General features: G+C 37.5%; 4 protein-coding genes across 4 annotated transcripts; 3 read left to right on the top strand and 1 right to left on the bottom strand.

The window, feature by feature from the left end:
- Positions 1 to 1,175: 1,175 nt before the first annotated feature.
- LOC111790646 (major pollen allergen Ole e 1-like) lies at positions 1,176 to 2,545 on the top strand. Its single transcript, XM_023671639.1, has 2 exons — positions 1,176 to 1,508; positions 1,980 to 2,545. The coding sequence occupies exons 1-2, from the start codon at positions 1,331 to 1,333 to the stop codon at positions 2,315 to 2,317; spliced, it is 516 nt and encodes a 171-aa protein (XP_023527407.1). The 5' UTR covers positions 1,176 to 1,330; the 3' UTR covers positions 2,318 to 2,545.
- Positions 2,546 to 3,269: 724 nt separating this feature from the next.
- Positions 3,270 to 6,243, top strand: LOC111790645 (60S ribosomal protein L7a-2). Its single transcript, XM_023671638.1, has 7 exons — positions 3,270 to 3,377; positions 4,600 to 4,644; positions 4,740 to 4,941; positions 5,265 to 5,434; positions 5,511 to 5,639; positions 5,728 to 5,820; positions 5,913 to 6,243. Exons 1-7 carry the CDS (start codon positions 3,375 to 3,377, stop codon positions 6,042 to 6,044), a joined length of 774 nt encoding a protein of 257 aa, XP_023527406.1. The 5' UTR covers positions 3,270 to 3,374; the 3' UTR covers positions 6,045 to 6,243.
- A 930-nt stretch (positions 6,244 to 7,173) lies between these two features.
- On the top strand, positions 7,174 to 10,239 carry LOC111791512 (cation/H(+) antiporter 15-like). The gene is made up of 3 exons (XM_023672891.1): positions 7,174 to 7,631; positions 7,719 to 8,711; positions 8,807 to 10,239. The coding sequence occupies exons 1-3, from the start codon at positions 7,371 to 7,373 to the stop codon at positions 10,022 to 10,024; spliced, it is 2,472 nt and encodes an 823-aa protein (XP_023528659.1). The 5' UTR covers positions 7,174 to 7,370; the 3' UTR covers positions 10,025 to 10,239.
- A 1,078-nt stretch (positions 10,240 to 11,317) lies between these two features.
- On the bottom strand, positions 11,318 to 12,839 carry LOC111791513 (transcription factor TCP20-like). The gene is made up of 2 exons (XM_023672893.1): positions 11,597 to 12,839; positions 11,318 to 11,503 (listed from the first exon to the last, which is right to left on the bottom strand). The coding sequence occupies exon 1, from the start codon at positions 12,800 to 12,802 to the stop codon at positions 11,849 to 11,851; it is 954 nt and encodes a 317-aa protein (XP_023528661.1). The 5' UTR covers positions 12,803 to 12,839; the 3' UTR covers positions 11,318 to 11,503; positions 11,597 to 11,848.
- Positions 12,840 to 21,711: the final 8,872 nt, after the last annotated feature.

The raw sequence follows: 21,711 nt of genomic DNA, 5'->3' as shown, positions 1-21,711 counted from the left end.
GTTGTGGAGAACTAATAAAAATTAATAAAAGCAAAAAGTAGTTTTAAAATTTAAGAAAAAAAGGAAAAAAAAGTTGAGCATCAAATATCTCATCAAGATGCACTCTATACTCATCTCGAACTACAAAAATAATTAATCAAGTATGACAACAGGTTTACTAACAAGTCTTGCAATCATTTGTAGCGTTTTACCGTAACGGGCGAATGGTATAGGCATTTTAGCGCCCTGTTTTGCTCAAGCAGGCTCGACCAACTACCATTCTCAACCGTTCAGATTCCTCCAATTCTTCACCCTTTAAGATCGGTTTTCGGAAGAAGGTAGTGGGTCCAAAATCTGGATAGCCATCCCTAACCCCACACCACATCACGAGCTGCATAGTCTTTTTCCAGTGGCTCAAAGTCTATGCTTCAATCAGCTATCAATGTCTACCATTCAATATTTTCTTCCCCATCAGCCATCAGCCATGTTTTTTAGCTTTTGGGTTTTGGGGATTGCTGCAATTCTCAAATAACACTGTTTCATTCGATCTAAACGGCGTGATTTCTTCATCCTCTGATGCTCAATGGTCTAGTTATGTTTGCTTGTGTGAGATCCCACATTAGTTTGAGAGGGGAACGAAGAATTCCTTATAAGGGTGCGGAAATCTTTCCCTAATAGACACGTTTTAAAACTGTGAGGGTGATGATGATACGTAACGAGCCAAAACAGACAATATCTACAAGCGGTGGGCTAGGACTGATACAGCTTAGCTCCATAGACATTGGCTAAGACTACAACCCGATAATTGGCACCGACCCAAGCTCGAAAACTTGATGCAAATTGCTGTCTGAATCTCCTTCAAGCGATTGAGGTGTGTAGAGAGGCCTTTTCTTTTACAAGAGAGGCATGGAATTGAGACCTAGAAAGAACACAGGAGAAGGGTGTAAATCATCTCGAGACAATGCAATGAAATGCAGCCCGTGTGTGTGTGTGTGTTGGTTGGCTCTTATTTTGAAATAGGTAGCTCTACTAATAGTGTTTAGCTGGGTTGGACCCTGGAATCAAGCAGCAGAATCAGCAATAATTCTGCCAAAAGAATCTACTTTCTTCTCTTTCCTACACATCAAGTTCACATGCAGACTGACAAAAGACTATCACATGTCTTTGTTTCTTGTGAAAATGTTAAATGACCTTCACTTTCCCCCCTTTGCTTTCAGTTAATATCCATACTCATCCAACTACTGGAGCAGTGAAGCTCGTTTCTTACATTACTACTCCTCCCACTCCACTCTTCCTTGCATATCCTGATATGCATTGAACATCAGATAGGCACTTCTTTCAAAATTTCGCCATGAATCTGATTCTACTCTTTGTCTTAGCTTCCTTGGTTTCAAGTTCCCTTGTGTTGGGAATTCAGGCTGTTCATTCCCACCACTCAAGAATATTTTCTCAGATTACTGTTATGGGCCTTGTTTATTGTGATACCTGCTCCAACAATTCCTTCTCCAAACACAGCTACTTCTTATCAGGTAATGCCTTATTCATTTCTTCATACTATGTTGTTACTCGAGTAAGCTAAAGCTTAGGTTTAAGTCCTGAGTTCAACAAATTGAACCTGGACGAGACTTCAAATGGCAAAACTAGTGTCTAAGTGTTGCATAGTCTTCTTCAGCGTTTTGATTTTGAGTTTGAACTTTTTCGTTTTCGCAGCTTTGATGTTATTATGGTTGGAATTGAATGTCTACTCTGTTGAGTTCTTGTGCGGTTTCTAACGAGATTTCAAGTGTTCTTTGGATTAGATTTTGAGTAACCTAATTTCTTTGGAATTGAATGTCTACTCTGTTGAGTTCTTGTGCGGTTTCTAACGAGATTTCAAGTGTTCTTTGGATTAGATTTTGAGTAACCTAATTTCTAAAATAGCATTGATTCAATTCAACCACTTATTCAAAGAATGATAGAGAAAATTGATTTGTTTATAAACGAAACAAAAAATTAAACAGGTGCAGAAGTTCGAATCGACTGCAAATTAAAAGCAGAAACGCCGCGTACAGCGGAGCAAATAGCATTCTCAGTGAATAGAACAACAAACAAAAACGGAGTTTACAAATTAGAAATACCTTCGATGGACGGAATCCGATGTGCAGAGGATTCCTCAATGGTGTCGTTCTGCCAAGCGAGTTTGATGGGAAGTTCGTCGTCTGCTTGCAACGTTCCTGGATACAAAACCACATCGGGAGAAATTTCAATCAAATCGAGACAGTCAAACGTTTGCATTTACAGCTTAAACCCGCTGAATTACAGGCCATCAACAAGAGACGATATCTTGTGTGGTAATTAACAAGAAAATGGAAGAAGAAGAAGACGAAGAAGAAGAAGAAGATTACCTTTTGATCAAGCTTGGATTGGAATATGTGATTTTTGTTTTTCAGTCGGGATTTCACAAATTTCTGTGTAATGTTTTTGTACAGTTTTGATCCGAGTTCGTCGTCTGCTTGCAACGTTCCTGGATACGAATTTCTTCTGTCTAATAGATTTTTGAGAATATTTATATTTTACTAAAAAAGTACCAATTTTGTGTTTGATAAGTCCGAACAAATTGGAAATCTTATAATTAGATAACATAGATCCAGGCCCAGGTCCAGGTCCAGCCCATATTTTTTCATTCAGAAGCCCAATAGGCCCAGCTCAAGAGCATACTTTTCCATTCAGAAGCCCAATAGGCCCAAGTTCAGCCCATACTTTTTCATTCAGAAGCCCAATCGGCTCAGGTCCACATCATACTTTTCCATTCAGAAGCCCAATAGGCCCAGGTCTAGCCTATTCTTTTACATTCAGAAACCCAATCGACCATGGTCCAGATCCTATTTTCCATACAGAAGCCCAATAGGCCCAGGTCTAGCCCATACTTTTCCATTCAAAAGCCCAATAGGCCCAGGTCCAGATCATACTTTTCCATTTAGAGGCCCAATCAGCACAGGTCTAGGTCCAGCTCATACTTTTCCACTCAGAAGCCCAACCCAGGTCAGATCCAGCTCATACATTTCCATTGAGAAGCCCAATAGGCCCAGGTCCAGCTCATACTTTTCCATTAGAAGCCCAATCGGCCCAGGTCCAGCTCATACTTTTCCATTCAGAAGCCCAATATGCCCAGGTCCAGCTCATGCTTCTCCATTCAGAAGCCCAATCGGCCCAGGTCCAGCTCATACTTTTCCATTCAGAAGCCCAATATATCTGGCCCAGTAGCCCATAAAAGCCGCGAAAACATAAGCCCATCTTGTTCTTATTTCGCCCTAGCCGTCAGCTTTCTTTCCCCCTCTTTTCTTCACGCTACTTCGTCGCCGCTTATTTATATTTGATCCCTCCTCGGACTCTGCCTTTCACCACGTTCGCGGAAAATGGTACGAATCTACTCTCTCTTGTTTCAGTTTACTAGTTTGGTTTTCGTTTTGTATAGTTTCGGATTTAATCTTTTGTTTTCAGATGCGTGTGTAGAATCGATTCATGAATGTGTTTTTGGTTGGTCCCCTGTTCGTAGATGATATTTCGAGATTTCGATAACTCAACCTGAAAAAAAACCTGTATTATGGTTGCACGTCTGATGCGCTTTCTGGGTTTCAGTTTTGAAACCATGGAATTAGGTTATAGGAGTTGTTTGCTCCATCGATATTCGGACAAAATGGGGCATCTTTACTTGCTTTTTAAATCACGAGGTTTTGATCAATGAACCTGTTTGAACTGCTTCTATTTGAACCAGTTTTTGGCTTTCGTTGATTTTGTTAGCTTTACTGCCTTGTATTTAAGCTGGGTTTTGGACTGCGTCTTTGCTAAATACTTGCTAGCTTGTTTGAATTGAGGCTCGAGAGACATGTTTTTTTGTTTTAACCATTTTGTATTCTTTCATTGGCTCACCTTGTTTTCTGGTCTTTACTATGCAGTAGCATATCATCATTTCGTTATTAATATTTTATTAATAAAGGAAGTTCGCTCTGTATATTGATTCCACCCGTTATAGTTATTAGTTATTATGTATACTTGTAGAAATGTTTAGTATATTTTCATAAATCCGCATTATCAATATTATCTACTTCTTGCGTAGGCCATTAAGCTGAGCCTGAAGAGACTTTAACAGAAATTGTTGATGTAGTGCCGTAAATGTAGTAGCAGCTATACTGATAACATGAGCAGTAATAGACTTGAAATTTGTTAGATCCTGTATAAACATTGATAATGTTACGTCACGGGCATAGAATTGTGTTCACATTCCTTGCTTGAATTGTAGTATTCTTATGAACCCATAGATGTAATAAAATATGACAGAGGTACCAATAGGCATTACTGCTTTTGAGGCGTAACAAAAATATGAAGAATATTGTATGATATTGAATTTGTCTTGAAATGCCATCCTTTCCTTCTATCAAAAGTCTAGGAGAGATCGATGTCTACTTGTCTAACTTACTAGTTCGAATCCCTTCCCCTTCATTTCAATTTTTCCCAATGTCATGATAAGTGATTCCTTTTCCTTGCATTTAATGTTACTTGTTCTTTTTAAGATTTTTTAGAAGTTTTGCTTCTTTGACTGAAATGAAATATACTGACATCATTTTATTGTATTATTAAAAGGCACCAAAGAAGGCTGTTGGAAAAGCCTTGGCAAAAAAGAAGCCGGTAAAGGATTCTTTCCCTCGATGCATGTCCCCTGATTTATTATCGTTCTTGGTTCTTGGCTGCTTTTGTTTAATACAGTGTTGTGGTGTTAGCAGGAGAAGGTGGTGAATCCACTATTTGAGAAGCGTCCGAAGCAATTTGGAATTGGTGGGGCATTGCCGCCAAAGAGGGATTTGACACGGTTTGTTAAATGGCCTAAAGCTGTTCAAATTCAGAGGAAAAAGAGGATTCTTAAACAGAGGTTGAAGGTTCCACCAGCTTTGAACCAGTTCACTAAGACCCTTGACAAAAATCTTGGTAATGTCATTGAATGTGCTATCAGAAAAAATTCTCATGTTGAATCCTCTTACATTTTCAAGCTTGAAATTCTTTAACTATCAGCTTTTAGACTTTCATTGTTTTGTAGTTCTGTAAATTATGATTTTTAGTAATGTACTAAAAATCATGGATATACGAGGTTCCGTAACGGATTCTTATCTTGTTTCAATAGATGTCTGGCTGTATTTTATTTGGGTTTTCATTGAATTTTATGTTTAAAGGTACCTTTAACTTTTGTTTATCTTGGTTGGGAAGTATTCATCGTGTTGGTTTTAAGTTTAATATCTGCGATGTGTATGCAGCAACAAACCTGTTCAAGATGCTTTTGAAGTATAGGCCGGAGGACAAAGCACAGAAAAGGGAGCGTCTTCTGAAGAGAGCTCAGGAAGAGGCTGAAGGCAAGGCACATGATGCTAAAAAACCTATTGTTGTGAAATATGGTCTCAACCATGTTACCTACCTCATTGAGCAGGTGTTATTTTATTCCATAACTGTGAAGGTTTACCCCATTCAACCATGTCGTTCTCTGAACTCGTCTTTTTTTCCAGAACAAAGCACAGCTGGTTGTGATTGCCCATGATGTGGATCCAATTGAGTTGGTTGTTTGGCTCCCAGCCCTTTGCAGGAAGATGGAAATCCCATATTGCATTGTGAAGGGAAAAGCACGATTGGGAGCGGTAACTACAGCCCTCTATTTGTTATACAAGTCCCAATCTTTTTAAGTCGGTCGATGTACCAATGCTCGTAACTTTCCCTTTCTAACAGATCGTCCACCAAAAGACTGCATCAGTTCTGTGCTTGACGACCGTAAAGAACGAAGATAAGTTGGAGTTCAGCAGGATCCTTGAGGCTATTAAGGTGATTTATGTTTCGGCTTTCGATACCCCTCGTCTAATATCGTATCTCATTAGTATAGTTTTAATCAATCTCTTCCCTGTCTTTGGTTTTAGGCGAATTTCAACGACAAATACGACGAGTACAGGAAGAAATGGGGAGGAGGAATCATGGGCTCTAAGTCACAGGCTAAAACTAAAGCCAAGGAGAGGCTGCTCGCCAAAGAAGCTGCTCAAAGAATGTCTTAGGGATCATTTTTATAGCTTGAAAAAAACCATGGAGACTTGGTGTTATTATTTTTGGGTCGTTAGTTTCTTGAGCATCAGAATTTTGAAGTGTTTTTGTTTACTTATAATTTGCTGATTTCGGATATAGTTTTGATGTAGCGCAGACCCTTCCCCCTTTGTTATTCATATTATAATGTAATTTCAAGGGAGTTTTTCTTTAGCACATGAATCATTTAAAGTAAATTAAACTAATAACATACTAATAACATTAAATACTCCCCATAAATAAATACTCCCCTAATGGTACGAGCATAAGCTTTTATAGTTTTGCTTTTGGGCTTCCTCAAAAAGCCTTATAACGATGGAGAGTATTCTTTGATCATTCTCTAAATTAGCCGATGTGGGATTTTCATCATCCAACACCTCTCCTCGTTACGTGTTCAATTCCTTTTCTTTTGGAGTCTTAGTCATTTTTTACTATGCCTTCGAGGAGGAGGCTCGACTCCTTTTCTTTTAGAGTCCTTTGTTCGACATTTGAGGATTTACTAATCTATTAGCACGACTAAGTTTTCTGAGCATGACTTTGATACTATGTTAGACGAACACAACTCTCCACAATGGTATGATATTGTCCACTTTGAGCATAAGCTCTCATGACTAAGCTCTCATGACTTTGCTTGCTTTTGCTTGCTTCCCAAAAAGCCTCATGAGTGAATGTTCGATCACCTTTTGCTTGCTTCCCAAAAAGCCTCATGAGTGAATGTTCGATCATTCCCTGAATTAGTGAGTGTGACTCTCATCATCCAAAAGACACAACACCTTTGATCATTCCCTAAATTAGTGAGTGTGACTCTTTGATCATTCCGAGTGTGACTTTCATCATCCAACAGACACAGCACTGTACTATAAATTAGAATTAGCTACTTTCACCATCCAACCGATTAAATTTAAATAATTTGAAGATTTTTCCTTGATTTAATTTAGGTTAAATACCTATTAAATTTAACCTTTTTTTTAAATTTTTTTTGACTTGAGTTGTTTTATTGCTAAATATATGAAAATGTTGATAAAAATATATAAAAAAAAAAAGAAAAAAAGGTGGTTTGTTGTAAGCCAGGTTAGAATATGTTCCAAATTTGAACTGCCTTATTTCAATTTAGTGTTCTTCCCCCTTTCATTTCCTCTTCCCATTACCCAACTTTCCTTTCTCATTTTCTGCTCCATCTGAAGCCTTCATTTCCACTACCCACATTCTTAAATCCCTTCCTTCACATAATTCCTCCATACCCATCTCTTCTTCTCTTTCTTATCAACGCATTTTCACTCCCTCTCTACCTTCCTCTCCAAATGGGTTCCATTATAATGGAGCCTGACGACGTCGCCGCCTACATCAGCGGCGGTCATGGCCACAATACCCTCAAAAACCTCACCAAAATCTGTACATTTGCCAACCGGATTCACTCCCCCGGCGTTTTCTCCGGTGTAAACCCTTTGGAATTCTCAGTTCCTCTTCTGTTCTTGCAGCTTGGACTCAGTGCTGGAACTATCATCTTCTTCTCTATGCTCCTCAAGCCCCTCGGCCAGCCCCTCATCGTCTCACAAATTCTGGTAACGCCTCCTGTTTCTTCTGTTCTTGATTTGTAATGAATGAAACGTTCTTCTTATTAGTTGTGACTGGTGGCTTGATTTTATCAGGGCGGTGTAGTTCTAGGTTCTTCGGGTTTAGGCCACTTGGGGAGATTTAGAGAGGTGATTTTCCCTCTCAGAGGGTTCGTTGTTCTGGATGTGATTTCTGCGCTTGGCCATGTTTTTTACTTCTTTCTGATTGGAGTTCAAACGGATATCTCGTTTGTGAAGAAGATTGACAAGAAAGCATTTGCCATTGGTTCTTGTTCTGTGATTCTGTCTATGATTCTTTCCACAATTTACTCTATAACCTTGGTTAACATTGTTGATATCCAAACGATCAAATACCTTTTCGCCATTGGTGGCACAGAGTCCTTTATCAACTTCCCCATGGTTGCTTCCCTTGTTTCTGAGCTTCATTTGATAAACTCTGAGTTTGGGAGATTTGCTTTATCAACTGCCATGGCTTCCAATTTCTTCAGCATATGTCTTGCATTACTAGGAGCTCTGTTGGCTCCTCAAAATGAGGGCAAATATCAGACCATATCCACACTTTATGCTTCTTTGATGCTTGTAGCTGTCATCTTTTTTGCTATTCGGCCTATCATTGTGTGGATGATTAAGAAGAATCCGATTGGAAAGCCATTGAAGGAGTGCTTTGTGGTTACATTGCTTTTACTGGTGTTGGTAGTTGCCTTCTGCTGCCAGGCCTTGGGTTTGCATATCTATATTGGTCCTCTTTTTCTTGGAGTTACAATACCTTCAGGACCTCCCATTGGATCAGCTTTGGTGGACAGGCTTGATTTCATCACCTCCTGGGTTTTCATGCCCATCTTCTTTGTCAAAATAGGCTTGGTTGTCAATATCTACGCTACCAAACTCATAAATTTCTTGTGCATGTCGTTCATTGTCTTTGTTGGTGCAATGGGAAAGTTTTTGGGTGCCCTTCTCATTTCAACTTACTTCAAACTATCTATGAGAGACGCTGTATCGCTCGGCCTCATCTTGAATTGTCAAGGAGCTCTCGAGCTTGGTGTGTTTAAAATAATGAGGAAGGAAAAGGTAGGAATAGACTTTTCTTATTGATCATCAGTATCTGATTGTATCCTATCATTTCTCACGAACTCATAGCTAGTTTGTTTTTGGAATCCACGCAGTTGATAAATGATGAGGCGTTGGTAGTTACGTGCGTATGGGTGATGGTTGTAGTTGCAATTATCACTCCGATAATAAGACATCTCCTTGATCCTTCAAGAAGGTTTATAGTTCATAAGAGAAGAACAGTGATGCACTCGAGACCGGAGTTTGATCTTTGTGTGTTAGTTTGCATTCACGACCAAGAAGATGTTCCAAGTGCCATTAACCTACTTGATGCCTTGAATCCGACTAGACGAAGCCACCTTGCTGTGTATATCCTTCATCTTGTCGAGCTTCTTGGTCGTGCTCACCTGGAACTCATACACCACAAGCAAATGGAGGTAAGGACTTCAAGGTCATGCTCCTCTATACCTATTGTCAATGCCTTCAAATACTTTGGAGAGAGCAAGAGTGAAATACTTGCCATCTATCCCTTCACCGCGATATCACCTTCTGCGACTATGCACGATGTCGTTTGTTCACTTGCACTCGACAAAAAGACTTCCTTGATTCTTGTCCCTTTCCACCAGAGATTTCACTCCAATGGTGTGCTATCATTGTCCCAATATAAAACAAAAATGGTTAACCATCATATCCTCGAGAACGCACCATGCTCTATCGCCCTTGTTGTCGAACGTGGAATTTTAAAGACCCCAAAGTCTATTGCAACCAATTTCCATCCTTTCCAAATAGCCATGGTATTCATCGGTGGACCAGATGACCGTGAAGCAATGTTCATCGGGGCAAGAATGGTTGGACATCCCAATATAAACTTAACATTTATTCGACTGCAAGAGAGCGGGAATGTCCCGAGTAGTGATGTTAAAGAAAGGAGGCTTGACAACAAGTCAGTGGATGAGTTTCGACAAAGTATAGCAGACAACAACAGAGTTAAGTATATAGAAGAGATGGTGAAGGATGGCATTGGAACAATATCTATACTCCGTTCCATGGGGAGTGATTTCGATCTTGTAATAGTCGGAAGACAACATAACCCATGTTTAGCACTGGTTCAAGGCTTGGTGCTTTGGAATGAACAAACCGAACTCGGGGCAATCGGAGAGGTGTTAGCATCTTCAGATTTCATAGGCAATGCCACGATCTTGGTCGTACAACAACACAGAAGAGTCGTTAATGAAGACGAAGAGCTTAATCAAGAAGACATCATTCCCATGGATAATACCAAGAAGAGAATGATGCAAAATAGTTATCCTTCCAAAATTAGTTATCAGTTTTGATTCTCCTCCTCTTTTAGCTTCTCAACACTGTAAATTCTCAGCTAAAATCATATCCACCTGTTAAGAACATCATCTTTAGTTGATCGATCCGACTTTCAGTGATGAACTTAGGATAGTTTTTCATTCTTGTTCTTGATTTGTTTTGTTCATATAATGATATTGATATTCTTTTTCCCCCTCTTTTGTTCATCATAGAAAAATTAGCTTGTTTATCAGTTGATAGCCTCTGATCTGCTGCATTTATCAGTTGAAAAGCTTGCATGATATCAAGTTCTATGTATATTTTCTATGTAAGTCATTAATTAATATGAACAGATCACTGCCTATATATTGATAAATCATAATCATAGCAATGATTCATCTGAACAATTTCCAGCTAAGCTAGATTCAATGCATGGATGACAACAAGGATGTTAGCCTAAGCAGAACAAATAATGAAAGATTAAGCTTTTAATGGCAATAAACAACAAGATTTCCTTAAAATCATCAAACTTCTGTACCTATGGCAATGGACACTGAGTTCCTGCTTTGGCCCTGCTTCTTTCCCTGCAGAGTCTTATAGAATGATTAGAAACTTCATTACCTGAATTGAGACCATTTTAAAGTCCTAAAGAGAAGGCAACAATAACTCCGAGCTCTTAGGCAGCATTCATCGAGAAACCCCGACCTTGGCCTGTTTAGCAGACATTTTGATCTTATAATACGACATGCTCGTTTAGGTCATATCTTAGGTTTTTTCAAGCATATGCAAATGGACGATGTGTGGAAACATAGGTTGTAGGAGAAGAACGAAGTAAATACATGTCGAACGATGAGAACGACTTCCTGACCTGAATACTAGAGAAGTAAAGACCAAACCATGTAAAGCTCCTAAAAACATGCATATGAGAAATTAGAGACATCTGCAAAACTTCCTGTTCTAATCAGCATAAGATATCCCATGGGAAAACTCGATCGTATACCGCCTCAAACAAGTATACGAGCGTATTCAATGGTAAATATCAGAAAAACCGTGCGATAAAGAAGCAGATAGATCATAAGTGCTTGAATTAGACCTGAGATATCTGTCTCAATGTACAATCTAAAGCTAAAGCTACAAAGTGACACAGACACCTTTCGAGTTAACGAAAAGGCGACAATTCAAAGACTAACGAATGCATTAGATGCTTACCTAGCCCGACGATCACCAGTAAGTAAACATCCTAAATCGTTCCTCCGACAGTAAGCGAAAGATTCGGAACTCAAAACAGACTAATAGCTCCTTTGAATATGCAGAATACTGAAAACTTAAGGGACTGGAAAAAAATTCTATCTCAAATTTCACAAGCCAATTGTTCATCATTCCAACAAGAACTAGAGAAGAACTGAACAAGTAAAGTTGCCTTACAATATGATCAACACACCTTTTGAATAGAGAAACAAACAGAAAAAATGAAGTTAAGCTCAAGCCAAGCTCCTTTCAGTTGTATACACTCACACCTGCAAAATCCAAAACGAAAACAACAATCAATAAACCTCCATGTTCTACAACATCCAAAGTTTTCAAAAGCTTTCAAAGAATCAAGAACTAACCTGGGATGTGAAGAAGCGTTTGAATGATAGCAATTCACAAGGGGGGTGCAAACCAAATAAAGATCCCTATAGAGTTCCTCTTCAGCTAGGTATCTCTTTTTTTTTTTTTTTTTTTTTTTATGAAATTATACAATACAATACAAAGACCCATTTAGAAAAGAAAGGAAAAACAAAAAGTAACAAGAAAAAAAACCCCCTTATAGCCATTAGTCATCCTTTCTCTCAAAAGAAAATGCTTGTTCATCCATTTTTCTAGCCTGAATCTTGAGAATCATCCTTGGCAGGAGGTTGTTGTTGTTGTTGCTGCTGCTGGTGTTGATGATGGTGCTGATGAACTCTAGCTTGACCCATCTGTTGGTAAATCTGGTTCAGTGTTTGAGGATTTATAACCCCAATATGGCCATCTTGAGACAATCCAAGCTCCAAACCAGGTAATTGTTGGGCGTTTCCACCTAAAATGGAGGTGAAACTCATAGGACCCATGTTGGTGGAGGTTAAGTCAAAGGGAGGGAACCCAAGTTTGTGAAAGTAATTTGAAGTTTCATTAGCTAAATTAGTGGCTGATTGAGCAGCAGCAGCAGCAGCTGCTGCTGTTGAAGACTGATACCCAAAGCCACTGACAGATGAGGGCCAAAGCCCTGTTGTTGCTGTGGCGGCCAAATGGGGTCGCCCCAAATTGCCCCAATTGGCCCTACTGGACCCCCCACCACCAAATTCCTCCAATTTTTGGTGCAATCCGGCCGAAAGAGAAGCCCCCTGTTGCGAAACGGAACCCGCCGCCGCTGCAAGAGCGGAAGCTGGGATTGTTCCAGTGCCAGTAACGGCGATTATCGACGGCTCCGCCTGCTGTAGCAGCCACTGAATGGTCTCGCCGTCAGATTTATGACCCAATTCTCTGGTTAATTGAAAAATCCTGGCCGCACATAGAGCTGGCATCCGGATTCTTCGCCCTCTGCCTTCCACTTTGGTATGACGGTCTTTGTTGGAGCTTCTTTTCGGTGCTAACTGTTTTTTGCCCTCTTCTTTCTCTGCCACTGCTATTTGGAAATCCTTGATTTCAGCTGGTTTGTTTTCACCCATGATTGATTGTCGTTGTTCTTGTTCTTGTTCTTGTCGTTGTTCTTGTTGCTGTTCTTGTGGGAGCTTCAAAAAGTTGGGTACCACTTCTTGGGGCTGCTTTGTTGCTGATGAGGTCTTAGGATCCATAAAAGAAGAAGAAGATGAAGGGCAAAATAATAATAATAATAATAAAATAATAAAATAAAAAAATAAAAACTTTTTTTTTTAATTAAAAAAAAAAAAAGGGTTTTGTTGGATTGAACAATGTGAGCTGAAAAGTCCAAGCCTTTCATGGGTTTTCACTGTTTTTGGCAACAAATGACAGACAAAATCATAAAATAGTTTAAATCCCAATGTGTCCCATTTCTCATCTTTTTTCTTATAAAATTCTTGTCTTTCTCTCTCCTCATTTCTCTCTCCTCATTTCTCTCTCATACACCCTTGATAACGTCCCGAACATATACCACTATAAATTTACTCTTCTCTAAACGTTTTCTCGAGCTCGTCCTATTTTTTATATATAAAAACATCAAGATCAGATACTTCAATAGCACTATAAAATTCTCTTTCCTTAGCATTTCCTTGAGCTCGCTCGTTCATGACTTTCAGCATTCTCATTTCAATTCATAATTCCTCGCATTCTTTTGTGTGCCTTATAATTACTACAACTCTCTTCCTTTTTTTTCTCTCATTATCTTCAAAGTGACTCAAATGTACACGTGGAGAAAGGAGCTTCTGCCACTTGGACAACCATGATTGGCTTCTGAGCTTGCTTCAAATCCACTCTTTACTCCATCCATTGTCAATGTTTTATATATATATAGAGAGAGATTTATTAAATAAATTAAATTAATAATTATTTTACTTTATTGCCCTTTTTGTTACATGGAAATTAGAGAAATAAAGATCCTCTCTACATGGTCTTAGTGGGACCCTTTTCCCCTTTGTTCAAATGAAAGCAAATTTAACTTTTTAATAAAATAAATAATAATAATAATAATAATAATAATAATGTGGATACCTACCCCACCTCAACAAATTTTATTATTATTATTATTATTTTAAAATAACCAAAAAAAATAAAAATAAATAAATAAAGTGGATACCCCATTAATTTTTGAAGCCTTGATGTCAAAGAAAAATACCATTATATATTATATAGATAATAATGAACTACCCTAACTTTGAGGGGAATATATTATTATTATATATTTGGGTTAGAGGTAGTCCATGTAACACCATAATTAAAAGCATATCTTATTTTAATTTCTTTTAATTATATTTATATTATAAAGTATATGTATACAAATATTCTCCCATTTAGGCACCTAGTCTTTAATTTATTCTTTTTTTTGTTTTAGGGTTTTGATTTTAGTGGTATTATATCGAAATGATGGCTCTAATGTTCGAATATTTGATAACCCGACTTACTTGAACTACCTGACCCAAATTATAAAAGGTGGGTTGGGTTAAATTTTTGAAAAATTGAAAATTTGGGTCGGGTAGTAGGTTGACTTTTTTTTTTTTTTTGGGTCAACCCGACCAATCCGAAAATAAGATTATTATGAAAATTAAGAATATTTGACGTTTGTAATCGATGTTAATGATGTGTTTGACTTGTGAATTTTTGGTATTTGAGTTTTATAATATTTTAGTTATTAAGATAACATGTAATGTGAATGAGTACAATTTTTTAAAAACTGACAATTTTGGTTGAGTTAGATTGTGAATTCTATTTGGGTTGCTTGAGTCATCAACTCAACCGAACTTGAAATTTTAAGTCGGTAGACGATTTGGCCCGTTACGTATCGCTGTTAACTTCACGGCTTTAAAATTCGTCTATTAAAGAAAAGTTTCTACACTTTTATAAGGAATGTTTTGTTCCACTCTCACTTGACAGAGATACGATAAAAGAGGTGTTTTTTTTTTTTTTGCGAAAACTGAGGCTGTTCTTTTCTTTCATGTCTGTTTGGTCCTAGGCAGGTGCAGGATCTTTGTCTCTGTACCTTTGCCTTTCCAAAGTACAAATGGGAATATATTTATGTCAGATGTTTGTGGTTATCAGTGCTGCCATGCATGCATTAATATTTGTATTACACCCAAAAACAAACCTACATCGCTATAAATACCGATCAAGTTCGGTGTTTGATTTGATTCCCGAACTTTCAAACGAGATATATTTAGTCCTTATAATTTGAAAAATAGGTTCACGTGCTCACTCGACCATTATTTAATGACTAGAGAAAATTTTATCATCATTCTCCCAACGAGCTTGTTCCTTCGTTTTATACTGCAATGGTCATGAACGATGAAGACACCGACTAAGATACCCAACTAGCAAATGAGCTCGTTGACTATTTTAAACTGTTTTCTCATGAATTTCGTAAACTAAAATGACATTTCAATTGAAATAATATTGCAAAATTCGATCTAAATTAATGTTTTTAACCCATGTGACGGGCTAAATCATTTCGCCACTCAAAATATTGACACTCTATTGAAACTAGATCAAATCAAAACTAACGTTAGAGTCCTACAAAAAATATATATATATATATATATAACGTTAGTTCAGTGCATAAATATTTCCAATCACCACTTTCGTTCGACTTAAAAAAATAAAATTTAATATTAGGAATTTTTTTTTTTTAAATTTTAGTAATATTATTTTTTAATTATTATTATTATTCTTTTTTCCCTCTTTTGTTGCGAAAATCACTTCACTAAATGAGAAATTCAAATAAAGAAAAATCAACAATGAATTTGACTTTCCAATTTTTTTTTTTTCCTTTTGCATTGGATAATTATTTATGTCCATTTAATCTTTATTTATTTATTTATTAAAATTTCATTAGGGGTTGACTAAAGTTTCAAATAGAGAATAATTAGTTCTTTTTAAATTATTTAATTAAATCAAAATAAATAAAAAAATAGCAATTTTAAATAAATTCACGTCACATCAAAATATTTAAATAACAATTTTCAGACACAGTAATTAAAAGTAGCGAAATATCTTTGTAATTAAATTATATATCTCTATAATCATTTTAATATTGAAAAATGTTCGTTGAAATAAAATAGGTCGAAAAATATCTTTATTTATTTAGCAAATTTAGTTTAATTAATGAGTTAATCAATATAAAGTTAGCTTTATATGGTTTGAAGAAGATGAACAAGATATGATTTTGTTTTTTCTTTTTGTGATGAAAAAACAATGGAAAATAAGGTATGTGTTTGTTGGTGATTGAGTTGCTTGTCACATGTGCATCCCATCATGGAGACCAAGTAGGTCCCTTTTATATATATATATATATATACACCGTTTTCTCTCCCACTTTACATCTTGGAACACACCGTTCTTATAGAGAGAGATATTTTCTGGCACGGTCCTACTTTTTCAACCGCGCGCAGTATCGTGATCTTGACATACTCACGACTAGCCTTAAGGGGAATTAAACCCCATATTTCTCGCCCTGGCTTTGTGGCTTCATTGGACTTTAGGCGAGGTTTGTCTTCGTCAATTAAACATTGCTTGTGCGGAATCCAAGCTTGTTCGACCACACACACTGTCTACGCATGCATGTTCAATCGTCTGGGACACAACCAACTTGCCTTTACACTAGGCTAAGTCATTTGGCTCGACCTTGTCTCCGAGAGGGAATCCCACATTGGCTAATTTAGTGGAAGATCATGGGTTTATAAGTGAGGAATACTATCTCTATTGGTACAAGGCCGTTACTTAATTTATCAATTAAAAAAATTAAATATTTTTACATTTAAACAATAAGGGAAAGTAATACTGAAAATTAAATAATAAATTCAAAGAAAAATATATATATACGCAAATTAATTGAATCACTTAAAATATGAAATATCTAATTTGAAGCAACCAAATTTTGTCCATAATAAAAAATTAGAAAAAGTTAATTAAAAGATGAGTCTAATTAAAATTGTGTTTAAAGGTAAAATCCAAATTGAAACACTTTATTCAATCAGATTAATGTTATTTTCTTCACCCACCATATCTTAATGAACCAAAACTTAATAATTAAAAATATTTTTATTTTATTTTATTTTATTTTATTTTATTTTAACCTTCTTTTTAATTTAAACCCATGAGATAAAAAAACTATTTATCCACTAAATTATATTTGGATGATAAAAAAATATGCATGGTAATATTTTATTAATGATTTTTAATGGAGGGTAGAAATGTCTTTTAAAGTAGTGATTTAAAATATATATATATATTTAAAACATTAATAATAATTGGTTAAAATTTTATTGAGTGGTAAAAATAATTGAAAGCACTTTTAAAGTTTTAAAATAATTATTGATTATTATTGGAGTTAATTAATGAAAATTGAAGGAGTGAATTTATAATATTTTATAATATAATAACAAACTAGAAGTCGCGTTGAATATTATATTATATTTTTATCTATAAAATATTGTTGGATTTATTTCTCAATTTCAAAGGGCTTATTGTTTCAGGTCTAAAAATTTATGGATGTAATTATAACAAACCCTAATAATTCACGAGCATTTCGTATTATATTATCATTAAATGAAAAGGGGTCTTTCTCCACTTGGGTATCGAACCAAGATCGCACTCAAATAAGAGAAATCATGAGAATATGATAGCTAAGAAAATGTAACTTTCGTCTTGGTGGCTCAATCATAGGAACTCTATGGTCAGACGTGCTTTATTTGGAGCGGGTGACCTCTTATGAACGTGTCGTATTAGAATTTTGTTAATATATGGTAACAAATGAGGACGTTTTTAGTTGATGTAGCGGAAATGTTAGGCATGTCATAAGAGGCTAGTTGATGACAATGACTTGAGATATTGAGGACCCAAGATGGGTGGTGGTTCAAAGGGAATAGAACCAACAAAAAAAGAAGAGAGATTCCACTTTGGAGGATTGATAGTGAATGGAAATAGAATAGGTGAGTATAAGAGCCACGTGGTGTGCTTTGATTGGTAGCAAAGGAGATAGATTTTCCATCCCTTTCACCTATAGAATCTAATTATGATATCTTGGTTTTGGGTTTCATTCTTCTCAATTATGTGTAAGAAAATCAAACCAAAATATCTTTGCTTTTTGAGTTTGCATCTCCAAATCTAGTTCAAGAAGAAAACCGATGTCTTGTAACAACTCAAACCCACCACTAGTAGATACTGTCCGTTTTGGTTCGTTGTGTATCGTCGTCAGCTTCACGGTATTAAAACAAGTCTGCTGATGAGAGGTTTCTACACCCTTGTAAGGAATGCTTCGTTCTCCTCTCCAACCGATGTGGGATCTCACAATCCACCTCCTTTGGGGGCCCAGCGTCCTCACTGGCACTCGTTCCCTTCTCCAATCGCTGTGGGACCCCCCAAATCCACTCCCTTCGAGACCCAGCGTCCTTATTGGCACACTATCTCGTGTCCACCCCCATTCAAGACTCAACTTCCTCGCTAATACATCGCCTGGTGTCTAGCTCTGATATCATTTGTAACAGCTCAAGCCCACCGCTAGCAGATATTGTTCTCTTTGGACTTTCTCTTTCGGGCTTCTCCTCAAGGTTTTTAAAACGGTCTATTAGGGAGAGATTTTCATACCATTATAAAGAATGTTTCGTTCTCTTCTGCAACCGATGTGGGATCTCACATCGCCCATGGCTGAAGTAATCAGTTCAAGAAATGAGCATCTCAGCAAATCTTGCATATTCTTATACGAAAAGAGGTACGAGCTGGAAACTATCTTAATAACCACAGCAACTAAGATTACTCGAAGATTAGAATAGGCATTGGGCAAAATGAAGATCCATTTATCTTGACTACCCTACAAGCTCGAAGAAGAAGAAGAAGTGTGAGATCCCACATCGGTTGGTGAGAGGAACGAAACATTTCTTATATTAGTGTGGAAACCTCTCCCTAATACATGCGTCTTAAAACTGTGAGGCTGATGGTGATATGTAACGGGCCAAAACGGATAATATCTACTAGTGGTGAGCTTGATTGTTACAAATGGTATCAGAGCCAGACACTGAACGATATGTCAGCGAGAACGTTGGGCCTCCACCTAATGCAAAATGTAATACAGGGTACAATTGCAATATGTTTCATCTCCCCATAGTTCCTCCAAAACTGCCAAAACTGCATTAAAGCATGATTGCGAGATCCCACATCGGTTAGAGAGAAGAACGAAGCATTCTTTATAAGAGTGTGGCCTTATGGGGAAGCCCGAAAAGGATAGCCCAAAGAGAACAATATTTACTAGTAATGAGCTAGGGCGGTTACAAATGGTATTAGAGTCAGACACAAGGCGATGAACCAGCGAGAAAGCTAAACCCCGAAGGGGAGTGGACAAGGATGTTGGTCTCCGATGGGGGTGGATTGGAGGGTCTCACATTGATTGGAGAGGGAAACGAGTGCCAACGAGGACTCTGGGCCCTGAAGGGGGGTGAATTGTGAGATCCCATATCAGTTGGAGAGAAGAACGAAACATTCTTTATAAGGGTGTGGAAACCTCTTTCTAATAGACGTTTTTTATAACCTTCAGGGGGAGTCCAAAAGGAAAAGCCTAAAGAGGACAATATCTATTAGCGGTGGGCTAGGAACAGAAGTTGAACGTTCAACAGTATAATGATTATACAGAGCATCAACAAAAGCCTACAACATTCACCATATGCAAAGCCACAAGACAAAACAGCCCAAGGAAACTGACGACAAACAAAAAACCAAACATCCACGCTAATCTGTGCCCATTAGCTCATATGTTCTTTCATCCATGGCATTAAATAGTTACCGAATACTCCAGAAACGAGATGAAAATCTATGAACTGAACTAAACATAACAACACAAGGAACCCACAAGGCCCAAAATTTACTGCTCCTAATGCAGGTAAGTTAGAGGAAACTTGATTCAAATCATGTGGATGCTGACAACTCAAATAGACAAAGATATACCGTACCATAAACTCCAAACAAGAGAAAGGTAAAAAACTTGACAAGCATAGAAGGTGAAATTCATCAACAAACCCCAAGAAAAGTTACCTAGTTGAAGAAAAAGAAAGGGAAAATTTACTGCCAGTTATTTATAGATCATTTTTTCTGGCGTTGTATTAATGGGTTTGTAGATGCTGATAGCATTCCACAAAGCCAGTTAAGTGAATGGAAATCCTTCCCAACATAACTAGAGATATCCTTTTTTACTAACCAGCTTCAACATGAAAATACAGTACACAGTTCTGATATATAAGTCCTGGAAGCTAATGGTTACTTTGAAGATTAAATAGTTAGGTTCGTGTAAGTTAACAAGGATGCATAAAACTTGTAACGAACCGAGCCCATCACTAGCCGATATTGTCCTCTTTAGACTTTTCCTTTCTGTTAGGGAGAGGTTTCCACACCCTTATAAAGAATGTTTCGTTCTCCTTCCCAACTGATGTGGGATCTCACAATTCACCCCCTTTGGGGCCTAGCGCCCTCGCTTGCACTTGTTCCTTTCTCCATTCGATGTGGGACCCCCAATTAAGTTTCCTCTCAAGGTTTTTAGAATGCGTATGCTAAAGAGAGGTTTCCACACCCTTATAAGAATGTTTCATTCTCCTTCCCAACCGACGTGGGATCTCACAATCCACCTCCCTTCGGGGCCTAGCGCCCTCGCTGGCACTTGTTCCTTTCTCCATTCGATGTGGGACCCCCCAGGCCCCAATCCCCCCCATTCGGTGCCTAGCATCCTTACTGGCACACTGTCTCGTGTCTACCCTCCTTCAGGGTTCAGTAAAACAAAATTGAATGTATAGTATTTCTCTAAATATGAGCTCCAGGCATACTCATATATAAACCCCTAGACCTGTCCTTCGACTAGAGTACACTCAAGCTGCTCGTATGTCACGAAGGGAAGGGAGCACACATAGTATTATGGACACCGAGCAGTGGGCTTAGGCTGTTACAAATAGTATTGGAGCCACACACCGAGCAATGAGCAATGTGAACTAAGCCCATTGCATTAAGGTACTGATGCTGCTGCCTCACTCCCAATTTCACCTTCTACTTCCTAGTTCATAGGGCACTGAAAGGGTTTGATTTACACCATTGTATCTCAACTTTCTATGGTGAACTTCTTTCCTAGAGGTGAGTCAAAAGTAAAAGACTCCAAGAAAAGTAGTACCAAAAGGGTACATGGTTTCAGAAATGGGTGACAAACGTACAAAATTGTCAAACCAACATAGAATCGCTTACAATGGCAATCAGAAAAGCACAAGAAGACAGCCAAGTTAAATGGTCAATGACAAACGAAAGAAAAAGAGAGATTACCACTGAAGACCAGGCCGTAACAAGCCACAACGCGTGTCTGAATGACGGTGTTCTCTTGCTTGGAAAATGGTGCAACACTCCATGATTTGACGAAGAAGAAACCCAATAAACCAGCGGCGACGTTCAAGGACGGGATGATCCCCACCATCAGATTCATCTTATGGGAAAATGATACAAAACAAAGAACTCAGAGCCAACTCTCTGATTTTGATTTGTTCTTTCCATCATCAGATTCAACCAAAACATAATCTGTTCTTGTTCAACTTCTTCCCATTTACCCGACAGGATTCAGAGATTCTTTCACCTAAACGGAATAGAATTCCATTTTAATCTTGAACGGATCCTCCTTTCGATGCGTTTATTGGATGGGAAAGGGATTTGAATCGTTCGAATGGGTGCTGTGACTATAGTAGAATTGGTTGTTTTATTTGCCCTTCACCGCTAATTACAAAAAAAAAAAAAAAGTTAATTAAACAGCCATTTTGATTGATTTTTAATTAGTTTCTAAGATACATCACTTAATCTTGTAGAACAAACAAAACCCACAAATTTTAATTGCTTTCTTTGCTTTTTAGATCATAATCAATTGATGGGTAGTTCTTAAAATGAAGACTTTACTGTATTTTCTTATCTTTTCATTGATATAAGGACCTTTGTATGTTAATCAATTTCTTTAGGTTAATTAACTTCTTAATTTGAACGACTAATCTACATTTTAATTGGGTTTTGATTTTGGGGGGGGGGGGGG

This window comes from Cucurbita pepo, chromosome LG03 (genome assembly GCF_002806865.2).
Source record: "Cucurbita pepo subsp. pepo cultivar mu-cu-16 chromosome LG03, ASM280686v2, whole genome shotgun sequence".
NCBI lineage: Eukaryota > Viridiplantae > Streptophyta > Magnoliopsida > Cucurbitales > Cucurbitaceae > Cucurbita > Cucurbita pepo.
This window is presented reverse-complemented; position numbering and strand designations above follow the sequence as displayed.

Bases quoted from the DNA above. Each gene is read 5' to 3' on its own strand.
- LOC111790646 (XM_023671639.1), top strand. From the start codon at position 1,331: ATGAATCTGATTCTACTCTTTGTCTTAGCTTCCTTGGTTTCAAGTTCC. The intron at 1,509-1,979 runs GTAATGCCTTAT...AAAATTAAACAG, and splicing joins ACACAGCTACTTCTTATCAG to GTGCAGAAGTTCGAATCGAC.
- LOC111790645 (XM_023671638.1), top strand. The intron at 5,640-5,727 runs GTAACTACAGCC...CCTTTCTAACAG, and splicing joins GAAAAGCACGATTGGGAGCG to ATCGTCCACCAAAAGACTGC. The intron at 5,821-5,912 runs GTGATTTATGTT...CTTTGGTTTTAG, and splicing joins GGATCCTTGAGGCTATTAAG to GCGAATTTCAACGACAAATA.
- LOC111791512 (XM_023672891.1), top strand. From the start codon at position 7,371: ATGGGTTCCATTATAATGGAGCCTGACGACGTCGCCGCCTACATCAGC. The intron at 7,632-7,718 runs GTAACGCCTCCT...TGATTTTATCAG, and splicing joins TCATCGTCTCACAAATTCTG to GGCGGTGTAGTTCTAGGTTC. The intron at 8,712-8,806 runs GTAGGAATAGAC...GAATCCACGCAG, and splicing joins AAATAATGAGGAAGGAAAAG to TTGATAAATGATGAGGCGTT.
- LOC111791513 (XM_023672893.1), bottom strand. From the start codon at position 12,802: ATGGATCCTAAGACCTCATCAGCAACAAAGCAGCCCCAAGAAGTGGTA.